At 43.9% G+C, this 18,331-nt stretch overlaps 1 protein-coding gene across 1 annotated transcript in view; it reads left to right on the top strand.

The window, feature by feature from the left end:
- LOC307233770 (exostosin-1b-like) overlaps positions 1 to 18,331 on the top strand; it is a gene marked incomplete at its 5' end in the record, with an annotated part of 58,323 nt that overhangs the window by 27,299 nt on the left and 12,693 nt on the right. Inside the window, 2 exons of the mRNA XM_080005183.1 lie at positions 10,168 to 10,261; positions 18,183 to 18,290. Of these exons, the coding sequence (XP_079861309.1) occupies positions 10,168 to 10,261; positions 18,183 to 18,290 (202 nt within the window). The remainder of the gene's footprint in view (positions 1 to 10,167; positions 10,262 to 18,182; positions 18,291 to 18,331) is intronic.

Below are 18,331 nucleotides of genomic sequence, written 5' to 3'. Positions count from 1 at the left end.
ATATTTTTGATTATACGTATGCCCATGGCCATTTTTTTCTCAACTACATTTTTCTCCTATCCTCAATTAGGACATTGTTGTCCTTCTCGCAGAACTCGAACAATTTGCTCAACCATCATGGCATCTAAGATATAACGGTTTCCCTTTAAGCTCTCAGTCAAGAACAAGCTTGTACTGTTGAAAAACACTGAAGGAAGAAATATATCTGAGGCTTCTACCCTCAAGGGGCCTGGCCCCCACTTTCCCCCATCATGATAAATTTATTTTATTTTTTTTTGCATCTGGTTAAAATTCTTAGTTATTGACTGATGGCCTCAGGAACCACAGTCATATTTAAATCTCGGCTTCACTTTGATTCATTAATTTTCTTTACAGTTTGTGCACACATGCGCACACACACACGCGCGCACACACACACACACACACACAAGCTTGACAAAACCCCAGCTCGGGTCTAACGTTTCCAAATTCCTTTGGGAATCCTGTCCTGTCTGGAATCCGCCTGTCTCGGTTACAGGCTCTCTTAGTGCACTCTCTCTGTACTCTGGAGACTCTGACTCGTCCTGAAACTGTGTGTGTGTGTGTGTGTGTGTGTGTGTGTGTGTGTGTGTGTGTGTGTGTGTGTGTGTGTGTGTGTGTGTGTGTGTGTGTGTGTGTGTGTGTGTGTGTGTGTGTGTTCCAGGGACTCTCATTTCCCCAAATTTACCAGTGATGTATTAAATTGCCCAAGATCATGATTTACAAAGCAGCCATGTAGCGAGGGCTTATATTGGGGAGTAGACCTGTGGTTTTCTATTAGTACAGCTGTGTGCAAACTTGGCTCCCCATCGCCTATGCATGCTTATGCCCAACATACAGTAATCGGGAAGCTCGCCAGGATGAAGATGATGTCACTGTACCTGATCGTGTTCTCTGGTTTGCGTGCGACTTGGAATACAAGAGCGCACCCTTGCTAACCGCTGTCTCCCACCCCCTCACCCTGCCTCCCCCCTCTACGTCCTCTCATATGATGACATTCTCTTTCCCTCGGTGACTTTGAGGCCGAAATTCCTTTGCATTTAACTCACAGCAGCCATGGCAGCAGTCGACTGCCCGTCAGTCCCTTTTCTCTCCCCTACCCATCCACCCCTTTCTGAAGTGGAGCCTGCCTGATGTTTAGGACGCTCGCGCTAAACTTGTAGATACAGCTGATTCACCCTTGTCAGATGTTTCGACTTTTAGGGTGGTAATTTCCTCATTTTGCCGATGTGAAACTGGTCTCCAAAGACAATATTTCCTTCTTTTATGTTCTCCAAAAATAGAGCTGGTCCCTTCTCTCCAACAAGGCTTTCCAACACATTTGAGTAATAAAGCAATTGTTATTTTTCTGGCAAATTGTGCGATTTTTATTTCACTGCTCCGTTGGAGATCCTACTTGAATCCTACTTCGGCGAATTATAAGTTTACAAGGGAATAATAGGTTTGTTATAAATAAATGCAAAAAGCACAAAACATTCTACACAGCGCAACCGCATATACTGTATGTTAGATATATTAACTGATCCTTTCAAAAGAGAGACTCCTTGGTCTGCCTTTTTAAAAATGTGTACAGAGTAATCCACAGAAGAGAACCAAATTATTAAGTAGTTATCCCCCACAATCAAATTCTTTGATCACCGCTCATTTAAAGCTGTGGTGTTAAAGTGATGTTTCTACATCCTTTCAGCTACTGCCTGGTCCTGTTTTTTCTCCACAGTCACACTCCTTTTATAAAAATAAAATACAAAAATAGCTCTTAATTAAGCCAAAATTGTATTTATTTAGTCTTCTCTGTGTACTTTGCTTGGAAAATATAGTTAAGCAGAATTGGAGGTCGAAATTGGATCAAGCAAAAATATTATGTATATTTGGGAATGCATGTCTTAACCTAAATACTAGGGAAAGTAAGGGACAAATATGTCAAAAAATACTTTTACTGTCTTATACTGGAAATACTGAGTTTTCTCCCCTTTGAGAGTTGAAGTTTCAAGTTACCGCCATAAATGCTTGATTGTCCACACTTTAAATTTGATCTTCCCTAGTCACTCAGTCACTCAGGGTTGCTTACTCTGGGCACCATCTTTGCGAATCTCTGGAGCAAGACCGGACTCCGATATCTTTGAATGAGTCGTTTTTTATATCCGTCATACATATCAAAAAACTATATATATATTTAAAAAAAGCATCAAGCGGAAGACAACGTCCTAAAGCTTTGCAATTTTTCCCATTATAATCTGATGGAGTGCTCTGTGTCCATTATAATACAACTATTTCTAATGATTAAAAGCAAAAACATAATAATTAGTCAAAGGATACGGGAAGTCTTCCCAAGTAATGTTTTATTTGGACCATGCGGTCAACAGAATGACCTTCTGGGAGAACAGGAGAGGAACTGGTAGACAGTGGAAGAATGATGATGGTGTCATACCGCCAAGTTCAAACAGCCAAAAACATTTTTTTCCACCAAAAAGAAAAAAAAGTTTAAATCCCACATCTTTAGGGCATCTTGCATGATCAGCACCGAATATTAACATTTTTCACACCCCTGGATTGCGTCTCTGTTTCAAGATTCAGCATATATGTATGAACGTATGTATGTATGTGACAAATATGTACCTGCGGCTGTTGAAGCTGAGAAATGAGAGCGCTTTGAAGTTTTCCAAAATGCTCACTGAGCACTTACAGGTAGTTTCATACACCATTTCCTGTTTACACGGCAAGGTCACTTGGCTCACGATGCAGCTTGGGCAGAAATCTAAATTTCCTGTTTTCCACATGTTCGGACCTCCGAATAAACATATCTATTTTATCTTGCTATTAAGTGGATCGAAGCGAAGTCCCCTCTAAATCCATCCGTCTTGATGTCTATTTGGACAGAGAGCCTTGCTAAAAAGGATTAACATAGTATTAGAATAAGCTGTTAGCCGCCCTTTCTCTGTGTTCTCCTTCGGACTCTCCCTCGGAAGTCAAACGTTAGACGATCGCAAAACTTGACCAGGAGTATCTACAGTATACTGTGTATTTTGAAAGGATACTGGTTGATCTTTTTATCGACCCAGGTCACTTCCTGTTGTTTTAGCTTCTGTCAAACTCTCAGTATAACTCTGCCATTGGTGTCTACGGAATGAAACCAGCTTTGAAAATAAAACTTGTGCCTGTCTTGTGCTTGACAAAATTCTGTGAATATGTGAATTAATACTCAACATTCGAAAGAATATTGAAAGGGGACTTTGTATTTTGCTCTCATAGCGCACAAGGGTGGCTTATGTTTTCTCTTCACTTTCTTTCTTTCTTTATATTTTGTCTTAAAATCTAATCAAGACACCCAGAGACTAAGATTACTGTATCTCGAGCCTTGAGGTCGCTGTGATTAATCGTTGGTCAAAGCTGTGGTGTTAAAGTGATGTTCCTACATCCTTTCAGCTACTGCCCGGTCCTGTTTTTTCTCTACTGTCGCACTCCTTTTATATAAATGAACGGCAAAAATAGCTCTGAATTAAGCCAAGATTGTATTTATTTAGTCTTCTCTGTGTACTTTGCTTGGAAAATATAGTTGAGAAGAATTGGAGGTCGAAATTGGATCAAGCAAAAATATTATGTATATTTGGGAATGCATGTCTTAACCTAAATACGAGAGAAAGTAAGGGACAAATATGTCAAAAAATACTTTTACTGTCTTATACTGGAAATACAGAGTTAAAGGTCATGTTCTACTTTAAAAATAGAAGAATCTTAGCCTGTCTTGCTTAAAAACAAAGAGAAAATGAAATGCCATATTTTTTCTGACTGTAGAAACCTCTTTAGTGTTATTCTCGGCTGATAGTCACTGAAGAGATGTTACTGCTTCAGGTCATGAAATCTGTTTTGAATGCCAAAGAACGTTTAGATACTTGATTCTATGGATGTGGTTCGGTCAATACTGTAAAAGTATAGAATTTCAATACCCAACCCTTAAGGACAATGGTTTAACTGTTGACATAGATATTTACAATGGAAAGCCCAACCTCCACTGCTTGCAGATGACTCACAACCGACATTTCCTCTCCGAGATAAGCCATGACTGCGTTTTAAGTTCAAAATATTGCACATGTCCGTGTTGCTGTGGACAGAACACACATAAGTTTTGCTTTTTTTTTTTTTTCCTATCAAACATTCTCTTCTCTGGATGTTGGGGATTTTAACTGAGTGTGGCTGCATGGTCAGAACGTGTCAACAGTGTGGTTGCACTGATTGAACACTGGTGGACATGAGAATCCCAGTGAATGTGTTGTGCCTTCACCGCAGGCATTCATTCCATACCTCACCCTGCCATCGGGAAGCAGCACCGCATTTTATTTTTTTTTTTTTTTTTACAGAATCCACAATTTTTGTAGTTGATTCCTAAGCGACTTCTTTGACCTTAACTCAACCCTTTAGAGTGTCAGACGGAAATACGATAAAGACTAAATAGTTTAGGGGTTGGCCATACGCTTGGGCAGTATGAAATAATGAATTATAGCAATAATTACACTGAACTTTGCATAACAAAATCTTTGGAATATTTAACACCACATTTTGAATAATCAAACTACGGTTATAGTAAAGTGTAACATCAGACCAGAATTCCAGTTTTCCAATATAACGCCCTCAAATATTGTGCATCGTGGTAATTTTCATGCCAAATCGCCCTATCATCTTTGATTTAGACTACAAAATCGTCATATTACAATGTCTTCTTCATCTCATTCATTACAACTGAAAGACTATAAACCATGATTTTAAATTCTTACCCACCCCTTTGAGGTGTTGCCACTCCTCTGTTCTTGTGAAGGCTTTGCTGAAAAGTCATTAGGCGTTTTCGCACCGAACAGTTCTGTGGACTCCCTGAGTGGAACTTGGGAGGTCCCCCGAGTACTAAATACCTTCAAGGGCTTTTTTTTCTGCTTGTGTTTGCATCGCTAATAAGAGCTCTTGGCGTGACGTCAGCCAACGGGGTTTCAGCGTGGGTTCTGTGTTATATTTACTCCATAACTTTCACTGATTTCACCTTATCAGTCCACTAAAATCTGTTTCAGAACAAATTTTAGGCGAGAAATAAACAATCCAGTCGCTGAATCTTCACTCATATAAGATCTACAAGACGTATTTTAAAAGTTTGTCCCGACTTTTGTAAGGCAAGGGCTCGCATCGGGACAGTGCACGGGGATTAAATGAAATAAATGCATAGACAATAAAAATACAATTGTTATTGTTTTTTATTTTTATTGGTTATTTTTTATTACCTCTGAGTGTAGGTGAGCTGGTCTGCACCCAGAGCGATGCTACTCAACCGCATGGTCTCAGACTGAGGGATCGGCGAGGTACAGTGGACTTAGGTCTGGACCAATCACAGTGTACTTACGTCACTGAAGGTTCCTCTTGTGCCGGTTAGTCCCTGTCCTGGAGTAAGAGCTAAAAAAGGTCCCCAAAATGGAGTTCTAAGAACTAAGATTGTGCCTAGTTCCTGCAGTACGTTAAATAAAAGGGACAGTTCCCCCAAAAAATTCTTAGAACTATGAAAAAGTTCCTGTGATGTGAAAATGGCTGTTAAAAGCAGTTCTCATCCAATAAGAGCACAATTTGTGGAGCAGATTTTAAGCTACATAAATTATATTTCCAACTTTTTAATTATGACGCAGGCAAAAACATAGAAACCTCTGTTCGCTGACAACCAATTGCTACAACGAGACTGCTTTGGCCGTCTGGGATGTTGAAGCACAAAAATGAGGAAGACAGTGAGATCCGCCTCTTACACGGGGAGCTTAAACGGCGACATTTTCGAGAGGAAATGTCTTACAGCTAATTGCTTTCCTGAGACAACTCAGTCGTGCAGCTACAACGGCGTGAGTTTGGGAAAAACCAAGCAAGGAGATCGCTACAGACTATACGCCCAGGCAAGATGCTACTAGGTTTGGCATGGAGTCTTCCAGGAGACTCCCTAGCTACCCACTCGCTGTGAGACCATTCTCCCTACAGGCGGCCATCTGATAGAGAAGGGGAAGCACCGAGGTATGCGGGACAGGAACATCTGGTCTTTTCCGAGCTTTCCCACTAACAGACTTGCATGATGGATGGGACATTCACACCCAGCCAGGCTCAGATATGGACCTATACTTTGGGGTTTTATGGCCCCGCATACAGTGTCATAACCCCTTAGCCTCTGGCTAAATTATTTGCTCGGCTTGGCTAATGATAGGGGCTGGGATATCCGACGGGGGAGTCACACGAATGAATCGAATATTGATGATGATGATGATCATAATAATGCGAGTGCTGATTGGAGCAGAGAGACCCCCTCTGTGATTAATTTCCTGGCTACTTTTTGAGTACATTTTTAACGTTAAGGACGGCTCGAGCCAACCCACGATTTACAGCTCCTGATAAGCATGCGTGTGTAGTACAAAATGAGCAGTAGCAGAAGATTTATTTATTTTTTTCAAATTTCACAGCAGCTTTTGCGCCCTTGGTCCCAGTCCCAGCCTGTGAAATTTCCGGGGAGGTTTTCCAGTCATTAACGGCACCGTGCTGTGAAGTCTTGCCGAAGCAGCGGTTGAATTTAGGCCTTTTGGGGTGGGGGGGGGGGTTGCTTATTGAAGGATTCAGTAGAGTGAAGCGTTTTAGAGTCTTACGGACCACCTCCTGATTAGCGAGTGTAAAAAGATGTATGACGTTCACACCTTTGACATTTAGGCAGGTAGCGATTAAAGCAGTACAATAACAGCAAAAACCAATGAGAGGGATTTCACGAGGCTGTGGCTGTTGTTTTTACATATAATGCATTGAATCAATCTATTCTAAAGGCTGTTTACACTGTATACCTCTCAAGCCCACTTTGCAACAACGCGGCAGCGGGATTGTCTGCATCTACGGAGCCACCCACTCTGTTTTTTAATAATATCACGATTTACATACCTTAACCACAGAGCCGACTCTGGCAGGGGAACTCAATGCCAAACTGCGTTTTGTGCAAGAACAAGCTGTGAGATAAGAAGCTGGAATCAAGGTTGTTTTTTGTTTGTTTTTGTTTTGTTTTTTTGCCATTTTTACAAAAAAAATTTCTGACCATGGTCACAAAAGCGCAGAGAATAATTAACTGCCTACCCCTTGCAATGTCCTGCATAAATAAGTAAATAATGACTTAAGGTTCCCCGCACTTGATTTTTGTGACTCTATTTCCCTTCTGCTTTAGAATCAAGTGGCTTTTGGTACTGTAGTGGGAATCATCATGAGGCTACAGCAGTTCTCCAGGGGTTAGCATGAGCTGCCTCTTCTCACACTCTAGTGACTAATAATGACGAGGGGGGATCTCATCCGTCAGACACAGTGCTGCTATTCCTTTTCTGTTTGTGTTTTTCATTATGAATGATGCTGAGAACGATACCTTGTAAATGGTGAGCCAAGGGCTCAGGGCAACGCAGTTCCCTTCAATCGCCTGGTGTGCTGAAAACTTTCCACACCAGATGAGCATACACGCCCATTGTGCGCTGAGGTTAGAAGAAGAAGAATATTTAATTGTCACGCAACACACCATACTACAACACATGCATAGACACACACACACACACACACACACACACACACACACATGCACATAGTTTTTGGGGTGGTGGCCGGTGAAATGTGGCCTCTGCATTTGACCCATCCTGGCTTGTCCTTCCCCCTGGGGGGCAGCCAGGAGCAGTGGGCAGCATTCGTCGACGCGCCCGGGGAAGGTTAAACTAGTGATAACATTTTGTCGACTGTGTGGCGACCTGCTTACTGGAGATGTTGAGCTCGGGCATAAGGTCTTTCTGAGGTTCCCTAGACATACAGTACGTGAGCCTGCAAGCATAAAAGACAAACAGCCGCAGGTATACAACACCCTTTTATATGTGTCTCATATATATATATATACACACACACACACACACACACACAGGAGAGAGGGTAGAAGAAAGTGTACAAACACTCCCTTCACACTCGCATCTGCATCCCAATTTGCATCTTCATCTTTACGCACTCAAATGTCTGTTTGCACAAATGTGCAGGAACTCCCTCTGACAAAACCACGCGCTCATGAATAAAATATACACACTTGGAAACATTCCGATCCACAAATCCAGCCGTGCGCAGGAACATGCTACACTCACGCCGCCACTCTTTCTCTTCCCTTCATCACAGACTCGCCGACTGTAGTACTGACACCGAAGGAATTCCAAGCAGCTCCCTAATCCGAGCAAGTGCTGACGGAGGCTTAGATTGAAGGCAGGGTGGTGGAGGGACAGGGAGAGAGGGGCGCAGAGAAGATGTTCAGATATGTGGGTTAAAGGGCGAAGAATTTAATAGTGTGGGGTGGGGGGGGGGGGGGGGGGGGGCTAATGACGATACTGAATATCATGTATATATCATGATACTTCCTCTTGTGATACGTTATAGTTACGTGGGGGCCGCAGATTAATTGCAAAATGTATCGATAATAGTGAATTACAGGTTTACTGCCGTCTCGCTGCAGAGTTACCGTGAAAAGAAGAGAGACGAGACAGATGTGTGCAGTGTTTGGTTCACGGTACGCAGCACTATGTCGTTTCTGCTTTACGACATGTCGTGAATGAGTTGTGGATACACCAGTGTCGCCGCTATGCGTCTGCACGTCCGCCATATTGGATCGCTCAAGATCCACGAGTAAACAAATACAATGTGTATTGAGAGATATCTAGAGAGACATGATACTGGTTTCTTATTGGAATTAAATTCAGTTACTGGGGGCGGACCTAATCATATTTTTCATTCACTACCATGTTTAAAGGAAGAATGCGTGCCTCATGTTGCACTTTTATTTAACAGTTGATTAAATATTTTATATATTTAAAGATATTATTTATACAGTGGACAACTTTTGGTTGTACATTGTATCATCTCGGTTGTCAAGTTCTGTGAAACTCACACCACAATGCGATGAATGAATACATAACTCCTGCTTTTTGCCTTTTTAGGGGAAATGTTTCATCTTCAGTTACACAGATATCGTGATGTATCGTAGATTAATTGTCTTGCAATGTATCGAGTGTCGCAGAATCGCTGTATCATGATACCAACGTTGTCATGGGCAACGTATCGCAACAGTATCGTGAGTTACTCTGTGATTCCAACCCCTAGAGAAAAGGGGGAGGAAGAGGGAGCGGCTGAGATGAAAGTAGGTTATTTAATTATTGGGCTCTTCAGGTATGTCATTGTTAAAAATAAAAAGGTAGACAGAGACGGATCTTCTGTTTCAGTGTTAAACAAAGCGAGTTTGGATTTTAAATTGTTTTGCCAAATTTGCCAATTCAAGCCTTTGCCACTGCTTCCTCATCTCTTTGGCTCTACATGTTTGAGTGGGTTCTCAAAAGCCAGCAGTTAATAGTCTGTGGCTAATGATCCCCTCAAGCACATGATTTTACAGCGTTTCTAATGTGGTGGTTAAATTAACATGTTCTAAAGTGCCCTCTGGGTTGCTTTACATTGACCATCGGTAATGTATGTTGCTATTGTTGTCTATTGGCATTTTATTTTATTGACCTCTCGTGTGTGTTTGTCTTAATGACCGTTGTAGCTTTTCTCTATGATGCATCGTATGCAACCCTCACAGCTCATGTGAATTTTGTTATATTGTGACTGATCAATTCTATTTCAGGACAATCGCTGCATGTCAAATCATACACATTTCCATCACTTCTGCACATGTGGACAAAGCATTACAAAGAAGAGCCTTTGTAATGATGTGTTCCGATATTGTGTTTTTCTCTGGGGCAACCATAGGCCATGAAATGGTTGCCATTTGACTCAATCTGGTTGCCAAGAGCAACCTGGCAACCGTTACCGTCGAGCCCTGTATACTGTTGAAAAATAAGTAGTCTGTGACATCACCCATTCGTCTTTGAACGGACAATTTGAAGCCTCAAAACTTGGGTTCACACTCGCCCCCAAAATATAATTGACTGTAAGAAGTTTTTCTATTGATTTCAATTCAGTCAGAGCATTGGCGGAGCTCCTTTGTCATCACCTAACGGCACAAAGTGCTCCAGGCAGCATAGTCAATATTACATAAATGCTTTACATCGACAGATTTAAAGCAAATGTAATGAATGGTCCTCTGCCTCCCTTGTCCTGCAGGTATGACTATAGAGAGATGCTCTACAACTCCACCTTCTGCCTGGTGCCACGGGGTCGACGGCTGGGCTCCTTTCGCTTCCTGGAGGCTCTGCAGGTCAGTCACATAACACACACACATGTGAAAATATTGCTTTGTTATTTAATGTTTTTTTTTATGATATAACATTTGTAGTCTGCATAAAACATGAAACTGTTTAAGAAGCAACTTACCGAGCCACTGGGTATTCAATAAAAAGTAGGTTCTATTTAACTTGTCTGTACTCAATTTCACTTTATAATGCATAGATTTTAATGCTAAGATTGGTATTTCCCAGAGGTTGAGAATGTATTTGTGGTAATGCACAGTAAATTAGGACTTAAATGTAATTTGAAATGTTCGGCCCATTTTAATGCCAAGGCTGTTATTACAGGTTGGAGCACTTAATTTTCCCGTCCTGCCCGTCTATATGGAAAGTCCTCGAGTTTCAGCCCATTAATTGAAATGTTCTCCCTTTAACCGTTTGTCTCAAAGGTCTGTTTGGATCTGAAATGGAGATATAACTTGCTTTAAATCATGCTTATAGCCAAGTACAACAAACAGGCCTAACTGAAACATTGCGCTGGACCCTCCACATGTTTGAAACTGCCCTTTCCCCCTGCAACACCTGGCACCACCACATGAATCACCTTGACTGACTGACTTTCTGTCATTTAAAATATTGGTTTATATTTAAGACATTAAAGTTATGAGTGCCCAATAACTAATAAGCTCATTTCTATTCATGGAAATCACTGTTAGATTATAAGTTCCTTCTGCCAAGTTTCAAAGGTTTCCAAGATGGTGGAATTGGAATTGTAATGCCAGGTGGAATTGTAATGCCAGCCAAAAATGACTTATTCATATCCGAGAATATCCTTAATACAAGGCCGATACCAAGAACCACATCATATGTGCCAGACCTCAAAGAAAAGCAGCTTGATTGTTGTTGTTTTTCTGACATAGAAGCTTCCGATCTTTCTAATAGAGATTGCTGGAGTACATGACTACATGGACCTCATCATCTCCAAAGTGACGTAAAATTAGTTAATTGTAAATTGCACACTGATCGCTCACACAGGGGACACGTAGAGGACCCAAAATGTACTTGATTGTACTTTTTGATCAACGATATATTATTTTCAAGGGCTTTAATGCATGGCTAGAATGACTGATAAATAGATCCAGGGCTGTTTTTTTATTATTCTTATTTTTGTGAAACAAAAATTAAAAAAAAATTAAATTGGGGTTATTTTAGAGTTTTCTTTATGAACTAAACCCTTAAGTCCTTAATTACTCTTCATTTAATTGTATTTATTTTAAATGACTGCTCCAAACGATAATGTTAGTGAAGGTGCGTGTGGCGGTTTCGAAGCACTGGAGGACGGATATTTCAATCGGCAGCTCGGCATGGCACCAGTACCCAACCCTACCCGCGCATGATGATTCAGGGTGTGCACTGAAAGGGGGGGCTATTCACAGATGGGTCCGTTGTCAGTGTGTTTGTGTGTGAACACGAGAGCGAGAACGGGGTCTGCAAGCAGCTCTACAGTGAAATAAGATTTTACCTATTTTAATCAATTAAAATTTTTATCAATATGTTGCAGTCAATGTTGATATCATGGCGGGCCGCCACAAATAAATCAATGTATGGGAAACACTGTATGGTGTCGGTACTCGGTATCGGCCTATACTTAACATTGAGAACTCTACAAAGTCATGCAAAATGTGAACCCAAAGGCCTTGGTGAGAAGACAATAGGCCCATTAATCAGATGTGGCGGATGGATGAAGTGACCGGAGGAGTTCCAACTCAGTCTCTCTTATCCCCTGCCAGTCATATTTTAATTATGCAGCCAGTGTAAATGCAGCTGCCACAGACTTGGTGACTTCCCCTCGACCTCTCTGCTATGTTCTCTCTCATTTGTTGCACCTACTCATCTATTTGTCTCCCACTCCATTCCTCTGTTCCATCTTTTGAATGACAAGTTTCTCTACTTTTTTTTATTTTAGAAATGCTCTCCAAAACTAGCACTAGTCCATTTATCGCTGAAAACCCATTTTCTTGACTAAAATAGGAACCACTTTGCAAAAAATGACTGCACAAAAGGAGCCCGTTTCACATTCATTTTTTGAACGGTTGAGCTCTACGTTCACATTATATTCATTTTTGAATGCCAAAGAGAATCCATTCTTTAGATTAGCCCCGGAGAGAGCCAATCCTTTCCATCCAAAGTAAACCTCCACATTTGAGATGTGTTTAGATATTCCTCCTAATCAGACTTCAAAAAATCCTAATCTCTGGAAGGTGCACACACCTCTTGCATTAATCTTGGCAAACAAGCAGAACAATTTCAGCGACCCAGTACACATCCAGTAAAGTGACAATGCACCGTGTCCCAGCCACACAAATCCTCTGCGTCGACTCCCCCAGTACTTCGAATTAGGTTTCTCAAGAATATATATTTACTGATTTAATTAAAGTGATCCGGGGACGCCATCACTAATCCGAGATCATCAACTTGCAAGCCACTCGAGAGGCTTCACGAGTGCGCTCCCCGGACTGTTAATGAGGCCATGGCCAGAATTTCGTGTTCGCTAAACGTCAGTGGTGTCTCGTCCCAAACTCCAGGCCAAGTTGAGTTAATAAGGATGATGTGGGGTTAACCTCTGTACCGCGGATAGGTGGGATTGACAAAAAAATATTAGGGCTGATAATGACACCTCGAGACTAGCACCTTCAGCGGATCAGCTGTTAATTTTTTTTCCCTCAACCTGTCTAACGCTATTAATAGAATCGCTGTATCTGCACCACAAAGGCTGAAGATGCAGTTGTACCTACTGTTGCACATCATGGTGTTTAATGTATTGGGAATTTTACTTTATTCATATACAGTTAACTTACTTAAATTTGTATAGCGCCTTTCAAAGAACCCAGGGTGGCTTTGCAGGGGAGGGGTGGGGGGGTGGGGGGGGGGCAGATTAAGGGAGAGAGGAACAAAAGAAAAACAAAGGAATAGCTAAACTAACTAACTAATGGGGAAAGGCCACAGTGAAAAGGTGGGTCTTGAGGGTTGTTTTGAAAGTGTCCAGGGTTGGGGCGTTATAGATTAGGGGAGGGAGAGAGTTCGAGAGGGTGGGGGCTGCCACGCTGAAAGCTCTGTCCCCGAAAGTTCGTAATCTGGTACGGGAGATGGACAGCAGACCCATGTTTGAGGACCACAAGTTCCTGGATGAAGTGTGCTGGTAGAGGAGGTCGGACAGGTATTGGGGGGCCAGTGTGTGAAGGGATTTGTATGTGAGGAGGAGGAGTTTGTAGGAGATGCGGAACTTGACCGGGAGCCAGTGGAGGTGGATGAGGGTGGGGGTGATGTGCTGCCAGGGCTTGGTGTGAGTGAGAACCCCGGCAGCTGAGTTCTGCACATACTGGAGCCTGTCCAGGGCTTTGTTGGAAACCCCGGACAGCACTCCGTTACACTAGTCCAAACGGGAGGTGATGTAAGCGTGGATGAGGATTTCAGCCACGGAGTCTGAGAGTGAGGGACGGAGACGGGAGATGTTTTTGAGGTGACAGGAGGCGGACTTGGTGATGGATCTGATGTGTGACTGAAAGGAGAGGGTAGAGTCCAAGATAACACCCAGGTCGTGGACCTCGGGAGAGTTTTGATGGAACAGCTGTCGACAAGGAGGAGGAGATCTCCAACCCTTCCGGAGCAGCGGCTTTGGGGCCACAACCATGAGCTCTGACTTTTTGCTGTTGAGTTGGAGTAGGTTAGTTGTCATCCAGGTTTTTATGGCATGAAGGCAGTTGACCAGAGACTGTGGGGGGAGCAGAGTGGATGGTGAGGTGCTCAGATAAAGCTTGTGTATCATCAGCGTAGCAGTGGAAGTTGAGACCATGGTGATGAATGATCTGGCCGAGAGGGAGCAGGTAGATGGTGAAGAGTGATTCAAGATTCAAGATTCAAGATTTTTATTTGTCACATACATATACATACTTTCATACATATATGCAGTGAAATGTAATGCAACGCACCCGGTGATAGCACGCAATATGTCCTCGGAAAAAAAATAAAAAGTAGAAAATTCCTTTCTAATAGACCGACTAACTGACTCCTAAAACGTAATACAGTAAGTTGAATACTAATAGAATAAGATAAAAATATATAGAATAAAATACAATAAAAATAATTTGAAATAAAATGGAATAGATAGAGGGAATATGCCTATGTTTATACAGATATGTGCATTTAAAGTGGCATGTGAATTAAAGTGGCATGTGATTGTGAATAGAGTGAGGTAGTGTTTGGGATAATACAGCACAGTATACAACAGTACGGCGCAGAAATACGGCATCACGAACAACCCTGAACAGTGACACAGTATGCAGTACAGTATGCTACATATAGTACAGTAGGGAGTGGAGCCTAGTGTATGGCTCAGTTAGGACCCCTGGTGAGGTCAGCATTGACAGTTCTAATGGCTTGCGGGAAAAAACTCTGTCTCAGTCTCTCTGTTCTCGCTGTGTGACTGCGGAGGCGCTTGCCTGACCGCAGCAGCTGAAACAGTCCGTTGTTGGGGTGATGAGGATCCTTCATGATCCTACGGGCTCTGCTACTACACCTCCTGGTGTATAGCTCCTGCAAGGGGGGGAGGGTAGTTCCAGTGGTACGTTCAGCTGAACGCACCACCCTCTGCAGGGCCCGCCTGTCCTGAGCCGTACAGTTCCCAAACCAGGCAGTGATGTTGCCTGTCAGGATGCTCTCCACTGCTCCAGAGTAGAAGGACTTGAGGATCCTCACGAGACCCGGAATTTCCTCAGCTGCCTGAGGTGGTAGAGACGCTGCCTCGCCTTTCTCACCAGAGTGTCTGTGTGAACAGTCCATGTTAAGTCCTCTGTGATGTGGACTCCCAGATATCTGAAGCTGCTCACCCTATCGACAGAAGTCCCATTAATCCACAAGGGCGCGTGCGTCCTCGATTGTGATCCACGCCTAAAGTCCACAATCAGCTCCTTGGTTTTGCTGACGTTCAGGTGTAGGCTGTTGTCCTGGCACCAGAGTGACAGGTCAGCCACCTCCTCGCGGTAGGCCTTCTCATCGCAGTCGGTGATCAGGCCCACGACCACGGTGTCGTCAGCAAACTTGATGATGGTGTTGGAGCTGGCCAGGGCTGAGGACGCAGCCCTGGGGGGATCCTGTATTCAGGGTGAGGGAGCCTGACATGTACTTCCCCACCTTGACCACCTGGGGGCGGCCTGTGAGGAAGTCCAGGATCCAGGTGCACAGCGGGCCATTCAATCCGAGCTCCATCAGCTTGACAGCCAGTCTGGTGGGGACTATGGTGTTGAAAGCTGAACTCTAATCGATGAACAGCATTCTCACATAGGCCCCCTTCTGGCCATCCAGATGCGTGAGCGTGGTGTGCAGTACCTGGGAGACCGCGTCATCTGTGGATCTGTTTTGCCGGTACGCGAATTGCAACGGGTCCAAGGTGCGGGGAAGGGAGGCGCAGATGTAATCCTTAATCAGCCTCTCGAAACACTTCATGACCACCGAGGTGAGGGCCACCGGACGGTAGTCATTCAGGCAGGTTGGAGAGGCGATCTTCGGGACAGGAACGACGGTGGACCTCTTGAAACAGGACGGGACCACTGATTCAGCCAGGGAGATGTTGAATATTGTAGTGAACACCGGAGCTAGCTGGTTAGCACAGGTCTGGGTTGGAGGTTGGAGATCGGCCGGTAGTTTTTAAGATCGTCAGGGGCCAGACCAGGCTTCTGATGGAGGTGATTTTGATACTAGGGGGAACTGTACCAGTTGCTAGGGAGGAGTTGATTATGTCTGTGATGGAGGGGCAGAGGGTAGGAAGGCAGGCTTTCACCAACGCCGTTGGCATCGGGTCCATTACATTACATTACATTTACATTACATTACATTACATTACATTTAGTCATTTAGCAGACGCTTTTATCCAAAGCGACTTACAATTGTTCAAACACCGACTGACGCAGCCATCAGGAGCAATTAGGGGTTAATTGTCTTGCTCAAGGACACTACAGCATGCTAGCAGGAGGAGCCTGGGATCGAACCAGCAACCTTTAGATCACTAGACCACCAGCTCTACCACATCCACTAGGGAGAAGGAAGAGAGAGAGCATTGGGGGCGGAGGGGGGCAGCTTGGTGCAGAGGTCAGGGGCATTGGCAGTGTAGGAGACAGCAAGGGGGCGGAGCAGACGGTTAATGGTGGTGAATAGTGTTCTGGGGTGGTTTTGCTGAGAGCCAATAAGGGTGGAGTAGTAATTGATCTTGGTCCTGGAGAGTTCCTCCTTGTACGACAGTACATGGTCTTCAAAGGCCAGACGGTGGAGGGTGAGGCCAGTTTGCTTGTAGAGCCGCTCCAACCGGCGACTGGTGGCCTTCATGATGCGGAGGTCGGTGGTGAACCAGGGGGCGAGGCGGGTATAGCATACATGTCGGGATTTAAGGGGGGCCAGAGAGTCCAGGCTACTGGATACTATTACAATTTATACTATTACAATATCTGGTCATTAATCTAAAATTTGTATCCTGGATGAGCTGCATCACATTGACCATTTCTTCTCCACATTTTCAAATAAAACTCATTCTAATATTTTGGTGCTAATTTTGGAAGAAATTAAAGATCAACGAACCTACCATTCTACCAATGGTTCAGGTCAACCTGTAATATGGCGTGCCGGGATTTGAGCTTTGGAGTCGGCCTAAATTGCTATTATGAGTCAATCAGGACATTGTCATCCCAGCGGCTGACCGCTCGGTGACTTGTCCCGGCAGCGCTTAAGCCCCTGTCAGCGAGCCTCATTGTTGCGAAGGGAGCCCTCTTGTCCCTCCCAGTGGTCTGGGCGGAGGGCTATCAAGCCGCCGTGCGTAGGTGTACTTTTTAAAAGCTTTCACTCGCGCTGGTGTATTTTTGCTAAATGTGTGTGTCGGTGTGTGGGATGTGTGGGCCTCCAAAATGTAATGTGTATTTTTCTGACAGAAGTGTGTGTGTGTGTGTGTGTGTGTGTGTGTGTGTGTGTGTGTGTGTGTGTGTGTGTGTGTGTGTGTGTGTGTGTGTGTGTGTGTGTGTGTGTGTGTGTGTGTGTGTGTGTGTGACTCTAGAGATGATGGCTCTCTGAGAGCCAATAGCCAGTCAAGGCAGCAAAGGATTTTTGCAGATTGCTGCTTTAGCTACTGACACCGTGAGGGATTAGACCAGAACTGAACCGCCATAATGTCGGAGTGTGTGTGTGTTTGTGCAGGCCAATCAGTGAATGGTACCCAGCTTAACAGATTAGAACGAGTCACAGCACACTCGTAACTATAGCCGGAAACTGTACGTCACACACAAACAAACACATATACGCACGCACTCATACCTTCATACTGACTTTAAAACCCGTTAAGACACATTAGTGAAAATGTATAACCCAAGGATGGCTTCATCGCCTGAATTTCACCTAAACACGTCCTCCTTGCTGTTACAGAATTGTTTATTGTGTTTTCCTTAAGCATCACAGCCCAGTTTGCGAGCTAGTCGAGTGCAAAATGCCTTAGCATTGAGTTAATGGGAATGCCTTAAATCACACCCCGGTTGATTTAGTTGGTTTTGGAGGGGGGGGGGGGGGGAGTGTCTAAACACAGGGGCATTATGGGGGTGTAGTAGAATTTTTACGGCATGAAAAGAAATCACTGCAAGTGCAATGCCTTTGAAATGCTCAAAGCAAAGGCAGCGCTGGCTAACAGGCAGTTTCTCGTAGGTGTCCTCCGTGAGCTTTGTAACGTGACGGCGATTGTCGTTTCCGATTCACCGAGCAGATGTCTCTTAAATGCTTCATCTCATCATCATTAACTGTGTGTGTGTGTGTGTGTGTGTGTGTGTGTGTGTGTGTGTGTGTGTGTGTGTGTGTGTGTGTGTGTGTGTGTGTGTGTGTGTGTGTGTGTGTGTGTGTGTGTGTGTGTGTGTGTGTGTCGTTCAGGCGGCGTGTGTACCGGTGATGCTAAGCAACGGCTGGGAGCTGCCCTTCTCGGAGATCATCGACTGGAATACGGCGGCTGTGATCGGGGATGAAAGACTTCTGCTGCAGGTAAATGGGGGGGTGGTGGTGTAGATATGTTATTATTATCT

This window comes from Zeus faber (assembly GCF_960531495.2).
Source record: "Zeus faber genome assembly, chromosome: 8".
In the NCBI taxonomy this organism is placed as follows: Eukaryota; Metazoa; Chordata; class Actinopteri; order Zeiformes; family Zeidae; genus Zeus; species Zeus faber.
The sequence above is the reverse complement of the archived record's forward strand: the minus strand, read 5'-3'. Positions and strand labels throughout refer to the sequence as shown.